This window comes from Chlamydotis macqueenii, chromosome 15 (genome assembly GCF_036417535.1).
Source record: "Chlamydotis macqueenii isolate bChlMac1 chromosome 15, bChlMac1.mat, whole genome shotgun sequence".
Lineage (NCBI taxonomy): Eukaryota > Metazoa > Chordata > Aves > Otidiformes > Otididae > Chlamydotis > Chlamydotis macqueenii.
In genome coordinates this window covers 4,062,778-4,083,391 of record NC_141570.1, presented here as the reverse complement: position 1 = coordinate 4,083,391, position 20,614 = coordinate 4,062,778, and the positions used below count along the sequence as shown (strand labels likewise).

Below are 20,614 nucleotides of genomic sequence, written 5' to 3'. Positions count from 1 at the left end.
TCAATGGGGCTCCTGAAATGCAGAGAGGGACCTTGCCATGCAGTGGGGGTCTTGCAATGTGGGGAGGGTCCTGCAATTTAAGGGGGTTTTTGTGATGCAGAGATGGGCCTTGTCATGCCAAGGGGTCTTGCAATGTGTTGAGGGGGTCCTGCAATTCGAGGGGGCTCTTGCTGTGCCAAGAGAGGTCTTGTCACACAGTGGGATCTTGCAGTTTGGGGAGGGTCCTGCATTTCAAAGAGGCTCCTGAAATGCAGAGAGGGGGTTTTGCCGTGCAGCGGGGGTTTTGCAATGTGGGTGGGGGTCCTGCCATTCAAGGGGGCTTTTGTGATGCAGGGAAGGGCCTGGCCATGCAGTAGGGTCTCGCATTGGGGGGGGGGTTCTGCCATTCGAGAGGGCTCCTGCTTACACCGGGAGCCGTGCCGGTGGGGTGCAGCGGTGCAGGGGCGGCGGCAGGAGTGGGGGGGTCGCGGCGAGGGCCGGGGGGCGGGCGGGCAGGGGGCGGTCCCGCGGCGGCGGGGCTATAAAAGCGGCCCCGACGGGGCGGGCGCGGCGGCGGCGGCCGGGAGCGGAGCGAGGGGCAGGATGACGGCGAACGGGACGGCGGAACCGGTGCAGATCCAGTTCGGGCTCATCAACTGCAGCAACAAATACCTGACGGCGGAGGCTTTCGGCTTCAAGGTGAACGCCTCGGCCGCCAGCATGAAGAAGAAGCAGATCTGGACGCTGGAGCAGGACGGGGAGGATTCCAGCGCCGTGCTGCTCAAAAGCCACCTGGGCCGGTACCTGGCAGCCGACAAGGACGGGCGGGTGAGCTGCGACAGCGAAGAGCCGGGGCCCGACTGCCGCTTCTTGGTGGTGGCTCACGGCGACGGGCGGTGGTCGCTGCAGTCCGAGCCCCACCGCCGCTTCTTCGGCGGCACCGAGGACCGACTTTCCTGCTTCGCCCCCTCCGTCTCGGCCACCGAAAAATGGAGCGTCCACCTGGCCATGCACCCCCAAGCCAACCTCTACAGCCTGGCCCGCAAGCGCTACGCCCACCTGGGACCTCGCCGCGACGAGCTGGCCGTGGACCGCGACGTGCCGTGGGGCGTGGATGCCCTCATCACCCTCCTCTTCGTCGAGCAGCGTTACAGCCTGCAGAGCTGCGACCACCGCCTCCTGCGCTCCGACGGCCGCCTGGTCCCCGCCGCCGAGCCCGGCACCGCCTTCACCCTCGAGTTTCGCTGCGGGAAGGTGGCTTTTCGCGACGGGGAGGGTCGCTACCTGGCCCCCTCGGGACCCAGCGGTACCCTCAAGGCGGGGAAAAGCGCCAAGGTGGGCAAGGACGAGCTCTTCGCCCTCGAGCAGAGCTGCCCGCAGGTCGTGCTCCGAGCCGGCAACGACAGGAACGTCTCCACCCGGCAAGGTACGAGGGGACGGGGTCGGGGGGAGCGCGGCCGCCCCTAAGCCCCTGGGGTCTTGCCGCCCCGGGGTGCCCCCCTGCATCCCTCGGGCATCAGCATCCCTGGGGCATCATCCACCCCGCGGTGCCCCCCTGCATCCCTCGGGCATCACCATCTCTCGGGCATCACCCGCCCAGAGCTGCCCCCCAGCATCCCTCGGGCATCATCGCCTCCACACCCCTGTATCCCTCCGAAATCGCCACCCCGCAGTGCCCCCCCTCCAAGCATCCCCTGCCCCCCTGCAGCAACAGCCCCACAGGATGCCCCCCTGCATTGCTCCGCCAGCACCCGTTTAGGGTCACTCCCCCCTCGTTTGACTCCCTTCCCCCACACACGTTCCTACACCCCTCCCCCCAAAGTCACCATCTCCCCCAGCCCCCCCCTGCACCCCTCCAGCATGGCTGCCCGCACTCCCTCCCCCAATCCCTCCAGCATCATCCCCCCGCACCCCACCCACATCCCTCTCCCTCCTCCCCGCATCCCTCCAGCATCGCCTGCCTGGGGCCCCCCCATCCCTCCAGCACCCCCATCCCTGCAGCATCGCCTCCGCAGGGTGCCTGGGGGGGGGGGGGGAGTGGTGAGGGGCCTGTCTTGGGGTGCTGGGCTGGATGGGGAGGGGGCTGTGGGGGTCTTCCCTTGCCATGAAGGAGGCAGGGCTGCCATCCTGCCTGCGGAGTTCATTGTTCACCCAACAAAGCCTCCACCAAACTCCCCCCCTTCCCCAAGCGTCGCCGAGCTACACGCCCCACAGAGCGGGGCCCTGGGGGGGGCCGCACTCCCCCCGCCATGGGGCTGCGATCCCCCTGCCATGGGGCTGCGCTCCCCCGTGGGTGGGGGAATGGGGAGCCCACCCGACCCCCTCCCCGGCCTCGGCAGCGTTACAAAAATGGCTTTGCCAAAATGCCGGCGTCAAGCCGTGACCTCCCTCCGCCCGCACAAAGGCCAGCGAGGCCACCGCGCCGCCTGCCTCGAGCGCCGCGGCCGCACGGCGCAGCTCCCCGGGCACGCGGCCGCCCGCCCGCCTTCGAGCACCCGGCGGGCATCCCACCCCCTCCCCAGCCTCAGGGGTGCTCGCCAGAGGCCGAGGGGGTCCCCACTCCCGATGCTGCACGCGCGGGAGCCCTGGGGCGCATCACCGGCGCGCCGAGTCAGGCCGGCGCACGCCGGGCGCGGGATGGGTGCGAGCATGTCTCGCTGCAGCAAAGCCCGGAGGAGCAAGCACCGGCGAATTTTTTTTTCTTTTTTTTTTTTTTTTTTGTGTGTATATGTAATATTTCAAGGCTTAACCCCCACCCATGCCTGGGCAGCTCCTTGCAGGGAGCTCGCTGCCTTTTCTCCTTTCAAAGAGCAAATCCTGCAGCTCCTTAAAAAAAAACCAACAAAAAAACCCTGCAAAGATGGGCAGCGGGTTCGGGGAGGAGGAGGAGGATGATGGCGGTGGCGGGAGGATGGCGGGAGGCTGCCGCAGCGCCGTGGGGGAAGGGCTGCTGCAGCCCTTTGTCACCGCAGATGGGAAAACCAGATGTGGGGGTGGGATGGAGGGGGCTGGGGTCCCCCACGCTGCGATGGGACGGCGGTGGGGGACCCCACGGCGCGCGGGTGGGAGCGCTGCTGGCGGACCCGCCGGCTTTGTGTGGTTTGGGATGGAGAGGGGAGGGGAATGGGGGCACAAAATCTCCCCAGCAACAGGGGGCTCTGGGCTGCTCCCGGCCCCTTTCCAAGGAAAATACAGCGGGGAGGGGTGCGCATCCTCGCTCGAGTCTGTTTTTGGCCAGGGAAGCCATTTCCACCCAATTTCTCCTGCCTGGCAGCAGGAAGAGGCCGTGAATTGCCGGTCTCCGGGATTCGCCCTCCCTTCTCCCGTCGGGAAAGCGCCTTGTCCCAAGGTTACCCAGAAGGCAGCCGAAAAAACAGCGGTGGGAGGAAGCGGTGGCAGACAGCCCTTTCCCCCGCCGAGCTGATAAGCGCAGATGTGCCGGAGGCCGCCGGGGATGGAGGATGAGGGATGCGGGCAGGGAGCGGCTGCGGTTCGGCGCGGGCTCCTGGGAAAAAGCTTTTTCCCGCGTGGAGTCAGGGAGGGAGCGGGGATGATGGCAGCGGCTGTGTCCCCCCCACCCCTGTGCCCCATGGGAGGAGCGGGGATGGGGCCACCGGGCTTTTGTGGCTTCCCCTGGCTGGGAGCTGGAGCGGGTCCAGCTTTGGGACCACGCCGTCCCACGAGTGCCGAGTCAGCTCCTGGCTCCCAGCCTCCTCCGTGTCCCTGGGGGCGCTGGGGGCCACGCCGCCGCCGGCTGCCAGCCCTGCCCCTGCACTGGGGCCAGGGGTGACCCTGGCCCCCATCGCCCCATTGCCCTTCCAAGCGGAGCCGAATCGGGGTGCTGCTGGCCGAAAGCAGCCTCCTCCGTGCCTCAATGGCTCCTTTCTGTCCCCGGCTGCGGCAACAAAGGGCCCTTTGTGGGCGCGAGGGGTCCCGGGGGGCAGAGCACTGGCGTCCTCCCCGCTTGGCTGGGCCCCTGCCAGCCCCCCGCCCCGCCGAGGTGTGCCGCCTGCCTCCCCCATGGATGAGGGGGAGAGGGTGGGCCGGCTGGGGAGCGAGGCATTTCGGGAAGAGGGGTCTGGGAAGGGGGGAGAGCGAGCAGCGTGGCGATGGGAGCGCGCCTGGGCAGGCTGAGTTGGAGACGGGGAGCTCTGCTCCAGAGCCAGGAGCCCTCCCGGCATGGGGTGGGTCGATGCCGGCCGCAGCTGCGGCCAATTCCCCCCCCCCACCCCCCCCCCCCCCAGTTCATCCCAATGCCGCAGTGAGGTGGGGAGGTGCAGCTCCAGGGCTGGGGGCACATGGGCTCAGAGATGCCAAGTGGCACGTTGGCACCTGGCGATACCACAAAGCCGTAGGAAATCTGTAGGGAAGGAGGGGTGGGTTTTCCGGGAAATCCATGTTTCACCCCCATCTGTGACCCCCTTGCAGAGCTGTGCCCCGGCAGAGGAGCTGCGCCGTCCCCGGGTGCTCCAGGCTTTGCTTTTGGACAAAAACCTGCTTGGATTTATGTAGGAGCGCAGCATAAACCCGTCCGAAGGGCGGAGAGGGGACAAGACAAATCTCGGGGCGCGGGCGGAGGGTGCCAGAGCCCTGCAGGGAGACCCGACCTGACCTGGGCCCAGCCACCATTTAGGGCACGAAGACCCGAAATCCTGCCCTGCCGCCCGTGAAGGCTCGGGTGGCTTTGCGGGGTGCTGCCGGCGCTCCCTCTGAGGGAGCTTGGGGTTTCCAGGCACGGCCATTGGTATTTTTTGGGGAGGGAGCCTCTTGGCCTGTGGGGAGGATGGGAAAGGACGTGGATCCTGCAGACCCGAGGGGTTGGCAGCAGCTGGAAACCTCGGAAACCTCGGCAGCCGAGGCCTTGGGAAGCCCTTTCCTGCTCCAGCGCTTTGCTCCCCAGCCCGGGGGCTTTGTCTGGAGAGGGGCTCGGCGTTGGGAAGCCTTTTGCGGACACACGCCTCCCACCCCCTGCTCCCACCTCCAGCCTCTCCATCCTCCCCAGGACCCCCATGGCCAACCCATGTTGCAGAGGGAGCCGGTGGCCATCCCACATGGGGCATTTTTGGGGGGCACCGGCGTGCCTCCACTCTCACCCCTCCCAACACATCGCCCCGCTGCGGCGTCCTCGCCACCCCCCCTTCTCCCGCCTCCAGCTGTAATTAGCAGCTTCGTCAAGGTCAGGCAGAGTCGGGCCAGCTCCAGACTGTAAATTTACCAAGAGCGGTAATTAAAGCGCAACTGGAGCAGTGGCAGCAGCTCGGCCGGGGGCTGCGGGAGACCCTGGCCCCCTGGGCTGCAAAAAGCAGGGGTGGCGGCGGGGGCGGGTGGCTGGAGGGACAGACTGTGGGGACACGGGGACGTCTCTCTTGGTCCTGCCGCCTCTGACCCCCCAAATCTGCTCGGGCTGGGTTGCAGCCCTTTGAAGCCTCCTACCCCAGCTGTAATTGCATTCCTTTCTGCTGAGCCGGCGTAACCCAACCCAGCGCTGCTTTCGGGGAGGGGGCGGTGGGAGACCCCCCTGCTGCTGAGCCCTGCGAGGCACCGGGGTGGGGGGAAGCCAAACCCTCTCACCATGGCGGGAGCGCGGGCAATGGAACCGGTGGGTTCGCTGTGCTCCGTGGCGGGGGTCTCTGGGGGAGAGGGGACGCTGTTGGGGGTGTTCCTGGCACTTGCTGCCCCATCCCCTCCTGCTCTGCGGGACAAAGCGTCGCCCCGGGCGCTCCCCGTGGCCTGCAGCTCAGGGAGCTCCCCACCCAAAAGCGCGGTGAGAAGGAAACGCCGCGGTGAGGAGGAAACGCCGCTGCCCGTTTCCCCCCGCACGAACCGCAGCAGCAGGTCTGGGGGTGCCAGCAGCCTTGGGTGGGGGGGCTGCATCCCCCCCCCCCCCCCCATAGCCTGGTCCCTCTCCGTGAGCCCCCCAGAGCCCCTCGTCCCGCTCTGCTCTGGCGTACGGCTCTCGAGCTGGAGCAGTTTGCCGCCGCGCTGCCTTCCCGGCGGGGATGCAAAATCAAAACCAAATGTTTCCGGCGAACGCTGGCTCGGCCCCCGGCAGCCCTGGGAGGTGGCGAGAGTGGGGCAACCGCACGAGGCGAGGACTTGGCCGGCGGGGCCGGGCTTGGCGGCTGTGCAGCCCCCCCAAATACCCCGGGGAGCAAAGCAGGGGGTGGCTGTGTGTCTGTCAGGAGCTGCCGGATGCCTGGTGGGAGAGGGGGGGATGCGGTGAACGGCAGCGGCGTGGCAGCCATGGGACAGTTTGGGGCGTGGGAGATAAGATTACAGCCAACAAAGAGAAACCTTCAAAGCCTGATCCCTTTGGGAAAAGTGGGAGACTGATAGGCAAAGCAGGGGCTGCTCCCTGGGGGGGCCCTGGGCACCCGTTTGGAGGTGCGGAGGGTGACGGAAGCCGCTGGGCAGCCGCGTCCGCCCCAGCTGTGGGATCTGGGGGAAGACGTCTCTGCTTCGGAGGCCTGTAGCTGGTGTGGGGTGGTGGATGGTCCCTCCCCAGCTGGGTCAGCACCCGCTGGGTGCAGATGCTAGGACCTGCTGGTGGCTTTTCCGTGCGGCAGGGCCGCCGAGGCTGCAGTCCCTGGAGCCCTCCCAGCCGCCGCGTCCTGCAGCACTCGAAATCCCGGCAGCCGAGGAAGTGGGAGGCAGCGCGGAGCGCGTTGAACGCGTTGTCAGCCCCACGAGCAGGTTCTTGGCTCGGGGAAGAGGCAGATTTGGGCAGGAACGTTGCGCGCAGGCTTTGCATCCTTCCCAGGACCAGGTGCGTGGTGGGACTCCGGCCTGTAGCCGCCGTGGAGCAGGGGAGGGACGCGGGCGCTTTCTGCTCTGAAAACCTCCATCCCCTCCTGGTCTGCTCTCACTGGTTACAGACCCATGCCCCACTGGTGGTACTGGGGCCCCTCTCTGCTCATCGTGGCTGGGAGGAGAGGGGCCGAGCCCCGCACCCCAGCTCCCTGCCCGAAACTCGGCCCGGCAGCTTTGCTTTGGCCCCAGGCTCCGGCTTGTGACTCGCATCCCAAAAGTATTTTTAGGCAGAAATCCACCAAGCTGGAGAGCTCTGGAGAGGATTTGGCCCCGCTAGCCCTGACTAAGCAGGTTTCCTTGGGCTCAGTGCCTGTGGGTGGATGCGCGCGTGGCCAGGGGGGCTGGCGGTGGCCCCAGGGCTGTGGCTGGTGGCCCTGGGACCGGCTGCATCCCCCTCCGAGGCTGCTGGGGCAAGTGCTGGCTCTGGTCCCTTTGGTGCAGGGACAGGTCATCCTGGCTGGCAGAGCTGGGGGACAGGCTGGTGCCGATGGTTTTTTGGGAGCCAAAAAAAAAGGCTCGGCTGCCCCAAGGCTTTCCTGAGCCTCCTCTCCCTGCAAACCTCGCCGCCCCGGTGTGCCGTGACAATTTACGGATAAAAAACTGCCACACTCCTTAAACGCACCGCGAGCTGCAGATTCATAGGTGGTGGGGTGGCCTCTGCTAAGGGTTGAGTAACCCGGCTGTCGCTTTCAGGGAAAAAACTACAGCCCTCTTCTGTGTGAAACAGCTCAGCTGGTCTTTGCTCGGTGCTAAATCACGATGGAGCTGGAGTCTCCTGAGCTCACGGCTGCCTGGGCTCAGTCCAGCCCTCGTTTGTGGCCTTAACACTCGGGCAGCCAAATGAAAACCTGGATTTGAACCCAAAATGCCCATGGGAGATGTGTGTGAGGGATTTGGGGGTCACCAGAGCTCACCCAGCCGAGTAGGGGCCCCTCTCAGTTGGGTTTCTTGGGCTGCCCCCACGCCCAGACCCACTGGAGGTGGGTTGGGGTCCCCCCCTGCTCCGGCACCCCTCACCTCCATCTGCCTCTGCCCCGCAGGGATGGACCTCTCAGCCAACCAAGACGAGGAGGGTGACCAGGAGACCTACCAGCTGGAGATCAACAAGGACACCAAGAAATGCGCCTTCAGGACCTACACTGGGAAGTACTGGACCCTCACCTCCAACGGGGGCATCCAGTCCACCGCCTCCACAAAGTGAGTCCCCTGTCCCCTGCAGCCTGGGGCCGTGCCTGGGCTGCTGGGACCCCTCTCTGTCTCCCAGGGGAATCCAGGGGGATTTTCCAGTCTAGCTTAGCCCCAAAATGCTTCCCAGCAAAGGCAGCAAATTCCCCTGAGAGCTGGGGCTGGTCGGGGCTTGCCGCCCACGATGCTCGGGAAGTCCCTCGGGCCACGTAATCCTTCCCGGCCGGCTGTTCAGTCCTACACTAGCTGAGGGCCAGGCGGAAACCCTGAAAGTGGATTTGGCCTCCTGCCTGCCTCCTGCCTATGGGGCGAGGGCTTCCCGCTGGGGTGGCTGCCCCGGTGTGGCTCATCCCACAAAACCAGATGGAATCGGGGCCCCCCGATCCAGCCGTGGCCCTTTTCGAGCCGACGGGGTGGCACGGGCAGGGTCCCCATCCGTCGCACCCCGCTGACCGCCCTCTCTGCCCCCGCAGGAACGCCAGCTGCTATTTCGACATCGAATGGTGCGACAAGCGCATCACCCTGAAGGCTGCCAACGGCAAGTACGTGACGGCGAAGAAGAACGGGCAGCTGGCGGCCTCCATGGAGACGGCGGGTAAGGGACCCCTGCCCCGCACTGGGGTGGCAGGGGACGGCAAAGTCCCTGCCTTCAGCCAGGCTCCTCTTCCAGGCAATGCTCAGGGGTGCAGGCAATAAATTTTCTTAATGACCATTTCAGGAGATGGTGGGGACAGGTGGGGTAGGTGAGAAATGGGTAGGGGGGCACAGCCCACCCTCCTCGCTGCTCCTGCCAGCTGCAGGGTCTGGGCTCTGCACCCCCCGGGCCTCACTCACAGCCCCTCTCCCCTCCGGCACAGGTGAGACGGAACATTTCGTGATGAAGCTGATCAACAGGCCCATCATCGTCCTCCGCGGGGAGCACGGCTTCATCGGGTGCCGGAAGGTGACCGGCACCCTGGACTCCAATCGCTCCTCCTACGACGTTTTCCAGCTGGAGTTCAACGACGGGGCCTACAACATCAAGGGTGAGTCCCTGGGGGACAGGGGGTCCCGGCTGGGGGGATAACGGCCACTGGGGTCCCCACGGTGGCTCACGGGGTCACCATGTCCCCTCTCCCTCTGCCCGCAGATGCCACTGGGAAGTACTGGATGGTGGGGAGCGAGTCGTCCGTCACCAGCAGCAGCGACACCCCCGTGGACTTCTTTTTCGAGTTCTGCGACTATAACAAAGTGGCTATCAAAATCAATGGCAAATACCTGAAGGGTGACCATGCCGGCGTCCTCAAGGCCTCCGCCGACACCATTGACGCCTCCACCCTCTGGGAATATTAATGCACTTTAGCGTACCTCCCGTGGCCAACTTTTCCTTCCCCTCCTCCGTCCTTTTTTTTCTTTTTGGGTTTTGTTTCTCCTCTCTGTAAAAGGATTTTCAGACTGGCTTGCCTTTCCCTCCCGCCGTAGAGCCGGTGCGTTAGGTGGGAGGTGGGGCTCCGTAAGAACTGGAAAAGTGCTGGGGCAGCCTGCCTAGAGCTTTGTAGAGGGGTCTGTCTCTGTCCTCACCTCCCTCCAGGTTTGCTGGGCTTGGAAACTGCCGTACCCTGCTCCCGGCCCCGAGCATCACCTTAGGTAGTTTATTTTCTTCTCCTTGACTGGAAAAAAGGGAATAAGATCACCTCTGTGCTCGCTTCTGCCATATCAGTGCTGGCACCGCCTCAGTCCACGTCCTCCGGAACACGCGCCCCATCCCGCCCCGCTGCAGCCAGGGGCAGAGCGAGGGTGCTGGGCTCAGCCGGCTCCTCCCGGCTCCCTCCCCGCCCCGGCAGCCCCTCTCTGCTCCTGGCTCTCGGCGCAGGATCCATCCCCAGCGGAGCCGTAAGAGGTGACCTTACATATCACAGCCTCCCCGGGGACGGGGCTGGCGTGTGCCGGCACGCGTCCCCGTGCAAGGGCCAGCAAGCCGCCTCTCCCCACGCACCTGGAAATGATTTTTTTTTTAGGGTGATCCCGTCTGGAAAGCCTCAGCCTTTCATCTCGTGGAGCCCCGCGCTCCTTGTGTCCCCCTGCCCCTCCCTGTGCTCCTGGCTCTGCAGGAGCATCCTAGGCCCCGGCGGTGGGTCCAGCCTGGCAGGCGCCTGCCCGGGGCTGGTTCTGCTGTGCCTGGGAGGGGATGGCGCAGGGGGGGATGCAGAGCACGCCCGTGCCGGGTGGGGGGCTCCATCCAGCCCACCGCCAGCGCTGGTGGGCTTGGTTCCCGCAGGACCAATCCAACCTGGGCGGTGGCTGGAAGCATAAACTGCAGATTTTGGTTTACAGAATAGAAAAGTTCCTTAGCAAACTTTGCACAGTGATACTTGCTCAGTACCTTTTTTTTTTTTTTTTTCTCTCTCATAAAGTACTGGAACAGTGACGCAGCTCACTGAACACCTCATGCTGAATTAGGAAGCGCCCGTTCCCCACGGGCTCCCCTGAGGAGGAGGGCGGCTCCTGGTCCCGCTGCCCCTGCGGCACCTGGGCTCGGCTCTCGCGCCATCGCAACCCTACTGGAAAAAAAAGAAAAGAAAGGAAAAAAAAAAAAAGACCAAAACAGTATTTTTGTTAGTCTCTATTTATATATGCTCTCCATGGCACTGTGTTCCCAGCTGTTGTCTGTACTAGGTCTGCATTAGAGTATACCGCTGTTTGTAACGGGTGATGCTGACGTGTTCGTTAGGGTGTTGAAGGGCACTTTATCCTTTGGGGCCTTCCCGGGGCCGGTATTTGCTCCCTGCAAACACACCAAGGAGCCTTTTTTTCCCTTCTCCGCAGGTCCCTGCCGGGGAGGGAGCACTGGTCCCCCCACCCACTCCACACCAAGGGTGCTGGCGGCATCGCTGCCGTGCCAAAACAGGGCCGGTCCCTACTGCCAGGGCTCGTCAGCCTTAAAGCCATGCGGAGGGGCAACCCTCCCCAGGAGCTTGGTGCTAAACTCTCAGCTGGGAGAGCGAGCGATCTGTCCCCTCCCAGGGGGGGACAATGCCGGGTCGGGGTCCCTCGCCGGCGCAGGGGATCCCGGCTGGGACTCTACCTCGGCTCTGCGCTCACATCCAGGGGCCGCCCGCGCTCGCACGGGCCCCACGCGCCCACCCACCCGGGGACCGCGATGCCCCTCGAAGGACCGAGTGTCTTGATGAAGCCCTGAGTGACCCTGTGACTTGGCACACACTTCTCGCTGGCCTTCACCCCGCTCCCTACTCCGTGCCGCCTCCTCCCCGTCCCCATCGCAGTTCAAACCGTGTAACTCCTGCTCTGGCTTCTTCCGTGTGACACTAGGTCAACATCTCTCCTGTCTCCTCTTGCCGGGTGTCGTGACTCTGAAAACATCTCACTCTGAAAATTTAAGTTTTGGGTTTGTTCGGTTTTTGGGTTTGGTTTTTTTTTTTAATTATTATTTTTTTGTAAGTGCCATTTGTATAACTTAAAAAAAAAATAGCTTCAAATGGAGAAAGATGAATAAAAAATAAAACCTGCATTCGGATACGAGCAGTGGCGTGTGGTCTGTCAGGGCGACCGCAGCTGGGGCTGCAACGGCCTTTTCACGAGAGGCAGGAGTCCGAGCAGCGAGCACGTGGGGTGGTGGAGCCTTTGGGGACCAAACTGCTTCACAATGAGTGAGCTGGCTCTGGAGGGCTCAGAGGAGATGGAGGGAAGGGAATGGAATGGTGGCCAACGGGCCAAGGTCACCTCTCGAGATGCTGGAGCCACCGAGCCCATGGGCATCTTCGAGGATGGGTGAGCTCTGCACGGGTCAGGGAGACGCACCAGCAAACCATGCCCCCCTACCAACCGTCCCCCCCTACCAACCGTCTCCCCCGCCCCACAGCCAGGAGCAAAGCTGTGCCCCCCTCCATCTCTTGCAGCCTGGCTCAGCACCCACAGGCCACTGACGGGCTTCTGTTTGGCCTTTAAAATCTAAAGCTGGTTTGGTAAAAGCAAGATTTGGGAAAGGGGGGCTGCCCAGCTCCCCCAGCTGCACATCCCAGGTGGGATGGCAGGAGGGACCTTGAACTTCAGACGTGGGTTTACGCACCGCGGCGAGGGCCAAAGGAAGGATGTTCATCCCTTTCCATAAACACGGCAACGTGAAGGCTGCGCAGGAAACGCTGAGCAGCTCCGACTGCCACGCGCTCGCCCTCATCCCCTCAGCGACATCCGCACGTGCACAGCAAACCCCGCCGCGACAGCCGGCCCGGGGAGGAGGCAGGGAAGGAGGTTTGCCGGCACAGCCGGGGTGTCCGTGTGCGGAAGGGGCTCCGTTGGTGCTGCACCACGGCAGGGTGGTGGCCCTCCCCCTCTCCCCCATTTCCTTTCGCTTTTAAGGCCAAATTCTGTATTTACCATGGCTCCTGCCAGCCTTTCCCCGCACGACACACGCATCCTGGTTTCCATTGGAAGGAGTGACTGGAAACCATTTTCTATCCCGTCCCCTTTTTCCTTGGGAGCATGTGGAACGCATTAAGCTTTTCCAGGAGGGGCAAATGGGTTTTGCCTTGCAGCTCGCGGAGTTTTCAATGGCGCAGGCTGAGATCTGGCAAACCAGTCCTGCCTGCTGGCCCCTGCTGCTGCCTGCCATTAGTCCCAGTGCCAAACCAGCGCGGCCAGGACGGGAGGACGATGTTTCAGCTGGAATGAAAGCACAGAGGTAAAAGCCAGAGTGCACAAATTTATTTACAAAAATTCAAATTACAATATAATACAGGAAACTTTTTTTTTTTTACACACAGAATATTAGAACAGCTTACTACCAGAAGGTAAAGAAAAATATTTTTTTGGTTTTTTTTTTGTTTTTGTTTCTTTTTTAATAAACCACCTATTTATCTTCAGCTATTGTTATACAAAGTTGCAGAACATGCACATCTTTACAGGGTTTCTTTCTTTTCATATAATGTTTTGCTAAGTGCAAATACTAAGTTTCTCTCTCCACCTTTAAGGCAAGTAAAATGGAACACTGCAACGAACCGTGCGAAGTACCTGTGACGGGACCAGCCTGGGCACAGCAGCCTCCCTCCCCCTTTCAAAGGACAAAGGGTTTTGAGGACGGCGGGGCTGGAAGCAAAACGGGATGCAGGAGTTAGACCAGATCACGGACGGCTCTGTCAAACCACAACTGCTCGAGGTCTCGCGGGTTAGAGAGGAGGAGCAACCCCGCGCTTCGGCTGCAAAGTGATTTTTGGTGAAGTGGGTGGTTCCTGGGGGAGCAGCAGCGTCGGGAGCCCAGCATCGCAAACCAAGCACTGATTTCTCTTCTCAGACACAAAGCAGCCCGCGGTTTTGCAGGGGACATGGGGACAGCAGTCCTCTCTCCCCCTACCTCTACTGGGCTCCTCCAGGACCATGGCCTCACATCCCAACCACCAGGATGGACCACGGACACCAACCTCCCCGTGCCACCTCTGCCCGACGCTTCTCCATCCCTCTCACTCCGTTTCTGCACTTCCCTCCACCAAGGCTCAGCTCTCAACACCCACACATCTCTAGTCACGCACCAAAAGACGGGATTAGACCACCAGTTTTGCCAGCGCTCCCAGCTGCACACCTCCACAGGACACTGGAAGAGGCTGTGCTTCAGAAAGCCTGGAGAGCTCATCCAAACCAGCCCTTGAGTCCGCAAGATCTCAGCTATTAAAACCTCAGGATTCCCTTTCTGTAAGAGGAAGCCAGTCGTGCTTCTTCTGACCTGGGTTCATCTTCTCACACCCGCTAATGCTCTGAATGCAGCTCTCACTCCCCAAATCCAGCGGGACAATCCTGCTGATTCCCACAGGAATCACTCGGTGCAAGGTGGGATTTCAACCTGGCTAAAACCCAGACGAGCAGCAACGAGCTCCTGCAGCCCCCAGACAACTTCTAGAAATAAAATTTAAAAAAGAAAAGCAAGGGAATACTGCTTGGTTACTAACGCTAGAGAGGCCACGGCACCGAGGAACCGGAACAGAGCACTCCGCAGGGTGGTTCAACCCGTCGGCAACGCCCAAGAGCGGAGAAACTGCTGACTCAGCGCCAAAAGGTATGGAAGTCCCCTCTGAAGGACCCTCCTGGGGGACAACAGTCCCCAGATGCTGTCCTGGACCTGGCTGGAGGCTGCCCCTCTCCAGGAGCATCCCACCGACAGCCCCATGCCATCACTCACTGCACGCCTGCGGAGACGCCGCGCCGGGAGTGGTTACGGAGAGCTGCAAGGAAGGGTTTGGCAGAAGGTGTGAGGCGTAGGCAGGGAGTTTGACCTGAAAAGCAAATAAAACCAAAAGACACCTGGATGCTCAAATACGGGGGGAAAAACAGGAGGGGAAATGCACCCAGCGGGTTCCCAGCAGGATGGAGCAGGAAGCAGCCCAGACCAAACCACTCAGGGAACGACAACACAACTGGGCTGCGAAAAGCTAGCGCAGCGTTTCTGGGAGGAGGACTTTTTCCTCTCCAACCATTTTATTTTCTAGAGGGGCCTGTACCAGACAGCACAGCCAGGGGCTGCGGGGAAAGGGCTTTGTGCCAACGCTCTTCCTGCAGCCCAGCAACGACACTCCCCGCTTCTTACAAGGAAGCCTTGCTTTTCCTAAATCCTTGCATCCTAAGCCCAGGAATACTCACATTTGCCTTTTAACACGCTTTTCTGAAGCCAATTAAGCTGAAACACACATTTTCCGAAGTTCAGTGCCGCGGAAGCAGCCAGCTTCCTGCAGCACAAGGCTACAGCTGCCGGCTCGCGTGCAGGGGGCTCAGCTAAGGGGGGCTCGCGGCTCAGCACCGCCGGCGTGCACGACTACACTGGCAGTTCCAAATTTCCCTGTCACAGCACACATCTCACACCACTCCCTCCGGATCTAACAAGGCATCTGCCCACGTAGTTTTTGCGATGAAGGGCGCAGCTTAGGCCCTGGATGCTTCCACCAGCTGTTTGAGGAGTGCTGTCAGGAGCAGAGAGAGATTTGGGATGTCAGATGAGAACAGCAAAGCAAAGGCCACGTTTTGAAAGCTGAGAGGCACCCACCTCTGGGAGAAAACAAAACAACTGAGCCTTTCAAGAAGGCAGGTTCAGTTCAGCCAAAGATTAGGGTGCCTGAGTCTTCTGCTACTTGCCAAAGCCCCGAGACAGAGCATGGCTCTGGGCTTCCTACCGAGATCTCAGCAGCAAGATGGCAGCTGCATCCCCTCACTCCACTTGCAGAGTGAGAGATGCCAAAAACGCTAGACTGACTTTGTTTTGAACAATTTATTTCTGCTGGGAGGTGCTAGCAGGTTACAGGGATGCTGGAGAACACAGGAACCCCAGCCTCGTGCCTCTCTGCAGGCAGAAGGCTGGGGCAGCTGACTACGATATCTTGTTCCTGAAGGTCTTACTTGGATGCCAAGTCTCCCCCTCCCTTCCTCCAAGACTCACTTGACTGTGCGGCAGCTGCTCTGGCCAGCAAGAAGATAGGATTTTTGGAAAGTCCCCGAGGAACGGCTGCATCCCTGCGCTTCACCAAGTCTGACTTCCCCTCCCAACAGCTGCGCGAACAGGTTTTCCCAAATCAAAATATCTGGATGCCCAACGTAGTAAGAGATCCTTGGAAACACAGCACCAAGCCCTGTCACAGCACAGGTTGAAATGTTTGGTTGCAAAGGTTCAGAGAAGCTCTAGAGAGGGGGGCAGGGCAGGTACGCGTGAGTCAGAGCAGGTCCCCTCGCAGCTGGCTAAACCAAGAGGGGCTGGAGCAGGAAGGGGGTGATGGTACTGGGGTGGCTTCGCCCTGCGGTGACTCCACGCCAAGTGCTGTTGGAACCAGGTCAGAACCGGTGTCGAGGCTGAGGGCCAAAGTGCATAGGCAAGTTGTGCTCCAGCTGGACGTTGATCTGGGGAAAATCATAGTTCACCCTCATGTTAGGCAACGGGGGGACGTAGGGGGCAGGGATGGGGCCGATGTTGAGGGGGATGTTATTGTACATGGGACGGACGGGAGGGAGCGGGAAGGGAGGGTGCACGAAGGGGTAAGGGGGCATCCGAGGTTGATGGAGGTTCTGAGGAACAGGTCTGGGGATGACTTCAATTCTCTGGATTTTCTCCATGGGCTTTTCCGCAGGAGGGCCGATCCGCTTGAAGCTGTTCTCTGCAGAGGGAGGAGAGAAAAGAACCAGTCATCCCATAAACAAAAACTCACCAAGCTTGGTCCACGGTCTTACATCTGCAAACTGGCATCCTCCATCCCCAGCACGTTCCTTCAGCACGCTCCCTACAGCATCACTGCTCACACCCCTTCCGTCCCCCAGGCACCATGGAGCGCAGCACCAGCTTCCAGGCTGGCTCCTCTCATCAATACCACACCGCAAAGGAGGAACACCTCCTTTTCCAGGGACATGGGGCAGCCCCTGTGCCTCTCACCATAGAGGTTACGCCGCCCTTCAGCTACTTTGCCAAGCAGAGAGGAGACAGGTCTGCGTATCCACGACACCCTGCGCCGAGCGGAACTGGGCACAAGCACTGTGTCTCCCCACGGTCCCAGCTAAAGCCTCCAATAGCACTTCAAAGCTAGACTGGTGAGCAAGGTCTGGGTGATGCATAGCAACGCACGAAGCAGCCTGCAAGCAGCCAGGCTGTGGGAAGGATGCAGGGAAGATCCAGAGACTTGCCAGTAGCTGGGAACCCTACGCTCACCTGTCGTCCTCAGTCTGATCTCAAAGCACAGGTAAAGGCTGTGACTTACCTCCGTTTTTCTTCCTTTGCTCCTCTTCAGCCTCTTTCTGAATCTCCTGGATGATCTTCTCATCGTCTTCCTAGAAATCACAGGAGTACCAAGAGTTAGTGGGCTAACTCCTGCTGCAACCTTCTGTTCTCCCAGTGCTGCTCTTCTTTTCAGCACGTGTTTGCGTGGGAACAAAAAGGGAAATTTGGCTGAATTGTCCTCATTCGGGGTTGACCCAGGTTCAGTCAAAAGCAAGGCTGCGATGGGGGACTGCAGCACAAGTAACCTGCCCGGAGCCAAGCCTACTCTACAGAACGTGGCTAAGAGGCTGAGACTAGCTTTCCAGGGAGACCAGCGCTAAAATTCATTGACTTGATGGAAAACAGAGAGCTGCAACCTGGCTCCTCCCATTTGAAGAGTTGCTGGAGAGCTGTTAATCTTTTAAATGGCAATAGTCTATTAAATATTTACATTATGCTAGCACTTCTAGAGTTTTTGGCCCAACAGCTGGAATTAACACAACTTAAATCCTGGCTCCAGTAGCTAAACAGCGCTGTGACGAGGCCATTTAGATCTTATCTGTAACTGAGGAGGGCATAAATCGCAATAAGTTTCTTTAATGTCTATCTAGAGGTTATAGCAAGAACATTTAGACCTGCTGCTCAACAAGAACAAGCCAGAAACTGAAAGCATCCTTCTGCCTCTCATCATCTTCAGTTTTCCCAACCCAAAGCAGCAGCAGCGTGACCAAACAGCGCAGTGAAGCCTCGGGTGGCTGCAGGTATCTACAGAGGTGGCACGGACGCCACCTTTCATTAGATTAAGGGGACACAATGGACAAAGTCCTGGAAGAAGACTATGGAACTCCTGAGCTAGGAGAGGCTCATCTGGAGGGATGCCCACAGGCACCGACAGCTCACAGGGTCCAGGCAGCTCTCAGGCTTTACACAAGGCCGTGCCAGCGTTGGCACGAAACCAGAGAATCACCCTGGTCCATGCTTTGGCATCAACTGTCCACTCCCAAGAATGGCTGGAAAAAATGAGTTTCTTCACCGCACCGCAGCACGCAACAGCTACCAGGGTAACACAGATCACACCGAACAACTGAAGAGACAACTCCCTTTCAGTGTCAGGCAGCAGATGTTTCTCCCAGCCATATGCGTGGCGATGGCAACAGAGGTCCTCCTGGCCTCTGCAGGGTTGCATCTGCTGCTGCTTCGCGTCCGTTGGGATGGAACACTACCTGGCACTTCCAGAAAACAAATGAGACTAAGCCTCCTGGACAGCGTTTGTACTCTTCATGTCAGTTACTGGGGAAGAAGGCGAAGAACCAGAGCTGCTAGATAACATACAGCCACTCTGGGTCTACCTGCATAGGAAGGAGCATTTGGTTTGCTTCAGCAGTTCATCTGCAAGCGCTGGTGGGGGAGCAGGAGGGGAAACCCCGAGCCCCAGGTACCTGACAATGCAGAAGACTCTGCTTTGTTTTACTCACCCTGATTTCAGTACTGCCAAAACACAAATTTCGTCCTGAACACTCTTAATGTGGAAAACATCCTCTACTACGAAGAGTGCTCTGGGACCAAATCAGAAATACACTTCATGGATGCAGCTACGTTGAAATTATTTCATTTTAAGTCTAGCCAGCTCCCCAATTCCCACCTCATGGTCCTGCACACGTCTAGCAGCAACGCCCTGGGAAGCCTCCTAAGATGTGCCCTCCTCCCGCCACCAGATAAGGTTTCCCTGGGAGACTCAAGTTATCTTAATCTGCAAAAAGCCAAACTCAATCCTTCCCTCCCTTTTATTATTCTGTGAGTCAATGGTTAAAATTAAGCCTTTCCAGCACATCCTTTTTTTTTTTTTTTTTTTTCCCCCTCCAAGCAGGCTGCTTCCACGAACTGTTAATTACAGCCTATCTATCTCCATAAAAACTGCTGAAGAATGGCTCTTCTGAGCCTACGGAACGTCTAACTACCCCCCAAGTATCAGATTGCAGTGTCCCTGGCTGGAAAATAACCTGCGCATGCTCTGCAACAGGCAGCCAAACACCCTCCTCTGTTCCTCTCCTGCCTGAGCAGCGCTCTCAAAGGGTGGCCCCAAAGCTTCAAGATTCCAATTTTTTTTTTTTTTTTTCCCCAGAATATTTTTTGCAACACTGTTGGAAAATGAAGATAGTCACCTCTCCCATCTTATTGCTGCTTACTGGGAAAGATGCTCCTGAATGTTTTTTTTTTAGTTACATGACAAGTGAGAAACCTATTTTAAGCTCAACTGAACAAGATCAGCCTATCTCCTTCCCTCACACAAAGGCATAAACCTCCTCTTAAAGCCTAGATATGTGTAAAAGTTCCTTCTAATTTAAAAAAAAAAAAAAGCTGTTACTTTAGTCTAAGTCTGGGATTAACCCTCTGACACAGTGCTTTCTACCTACCACCACCACCCGTGACGCTGCAGCTCCTGCAAACCCCGCTGCCGATACCGGTCGGCCCTGCAGCAGTCTGGGACTCGGACGCATCAACAACGCAACTTCACAAGATCCTCCTGCAGCGAGCGATGCTCAACACCCCCCCCCAGTTTAAACTGCAGCTGACCTCCCCACTAATGATGGATCGACAAAGCCTTCTGCCCCTGCGGCTGGGGAGCCAGCTGCACGCACACCCGAGGTGATGCTGGCTTCAATTACCCCAGCTCCCAGAGCACCCGGGAAACGCGTCACAGCAAACCCCATCTGCCAGGTCTCCAAAACGACATCCATCTCATACGGATGACATAAAACACATCACCTCAGACGCAACGGCCAGAGATCCCTACTCAACCCCATCTCCTCTTGGTCTTCAGGAAGGGGGATGCTTCAAGAATCTTGCAGCACACCCTGGATGTAAAAAAAAAACCTGCCAGGAACAGACCCAGATTGGGATGACGAGTTCCCGACTCATTCTGCAACTGCAAATCACAGCAGAGGCATAACAAACCACATCTCCAAGAGCAGGCGTTATCAGCTTTGCTGCTTCTCTGCTGATAAAAGTGTATTCTCACATTGGAAGGTTAAGAAGTATTTATACTTAATCCCACATACCAAGCCTTGGCTTAGAATTTTGTTTTGCAGCAGTATTTCTGAAAAGCTAGCATCCATTAACATAGAAAGAACAAAAATACACTACACAATAAGCACCCTCCTACTGAAGAAGCCGACATTGAATTTGGCAAGTGATGAACGCATGGCGCCGTTCAATACCTTCAGTATTTAGGAAAGATCGATGTCCCAGCTGGAACAAAAGAAAAATGATGGTATGTGCACAGCAAGATAATTTCAGGATATTCGTGAAGGAAAGCTGATGCCACAAATTCTGCCTATTACATATCGCGCTGGCACAGGTCAGAATTAAAAAGCCAGTCTCAGCCCTGCAAATATTCACCACGCACAACAGTGATTTTTGCAAAACACCTCTCATTCTTTGAGAAGCAAAGGCTGTTCTTTGATTCCACAGGAATCTGAGAGAGACGAGAGATGCATCTAGGGGTAAAGCATCCACACCAAAAATTAAGGTTTCATTAGCGCACTCATTGCTGGCTGCTGTGGTAAGAAACCATTTAATGTCACACGGGGTGGAGGCTGCAGTACAATTTCAAAAGCCTCTTGTGTCTGTGTTCTGAGTGGGTTCAAGTCCCTTAATAAAGGATTCGATTATAATTTTAATAGCCTGTTTGCAGGCTGTGTGGATTGAAGGGATTTATCTTGTCAAGTTAACAGTCATCTTCCTGTCAGCTGCCTTGCCTACAGCAAAAAAGAAAAAAAAAAAAAAAAAAAAAAAGAGAGAAAAAAGCAAAAAGCAACCCCTCAGGCCCTGGGAGGGTCTTAGCACTGGCCAGTCTGCGTGGTTTTTTGAGCAAGGATGTAACTTGGCTCTGAGAGAGAAAATGCAGGGCAATGCTACAGCACA

The 20,614-nt window shown here is 58.9% G+C and overlaps 2 protein-coding genes across 4 annotated transcripts in view; one reads left to right on the top strand and one right to left on the bottom strand.

Moving 5' to 3' along the window:
• The first annotated feature begins 571 nt into the window (after nt 1-571).
• FSCN1 (fascin actin-bundling protein 1) lies at nt 572-11,488 on the top strand. Its single transcript, XM_086760146.1, has 5 exons — nt 572-1,405; nt 7,830-7,986; nt 8,448-8,569; nt 8,832-8,999; nt 9,104-11,488. The coding sequence occupies exons 1-5, from the start codon at nt 583-585 to the stop codon at nt 9,304-9,306; spliced, it is 1,473 nt and encodes a 490-aa protein (XP_086616272.1). The 5' UTR covers nt 572-582; the 3' UTR covers nt 9,307-11,488.
• A 1,165-nt stretch (nt 11,489-12,653) lies between these two features.
• The window catches only part of RNF216 (ring finger protein 216), a 79,836-nt gene continuing 71,875 nt past the window's right edge, over nt 12,654-20,614 (bottom strand). For all 3 annotated transcript variants that reach the window (XM_086759721.1, XM_086759723.1, XM_086759722.1), the window contains exons 16-17: nt 16,692-16,761; nt 12,654-16,097 (exon numbers count right to left, since the gene is read on the bottom strand). In XM_086759721.1, the coding sequence (XP_086615847.1) occupies nt 15,778-16,097; nt 16,692-16,761 (390 nt within the window). In that variant the 3' untranslated portion in view covers nt 12,654-15,777. The remainder of the gene's footprint in view (nt 16,098-16,691; nt 16,762-20,614) is intronic.

Coding starts and splice junctions, on each gene's coding strand:
- FSCN1 (XM_086760146.1), top strand. CDS start 583: ATGACGGCGAACGGGACGGCGGAACCGGTGCAGATCCAGTTCGGGCTC. Junction 8,570..8,831: donor GGCCTCCATGGAGACGGCGG/GTAAGGGACCCC, acceptor CCTCCGGCACAG/GTGAGACGGAACATTTCGTG. Junction 9,000..9,103: donor CGGGGCCTACAACATCAAGG/GTGAGTCCCTGG, acceptor CTCTGCCCGCAG/ATGCCACTGGGAAGTACTGG.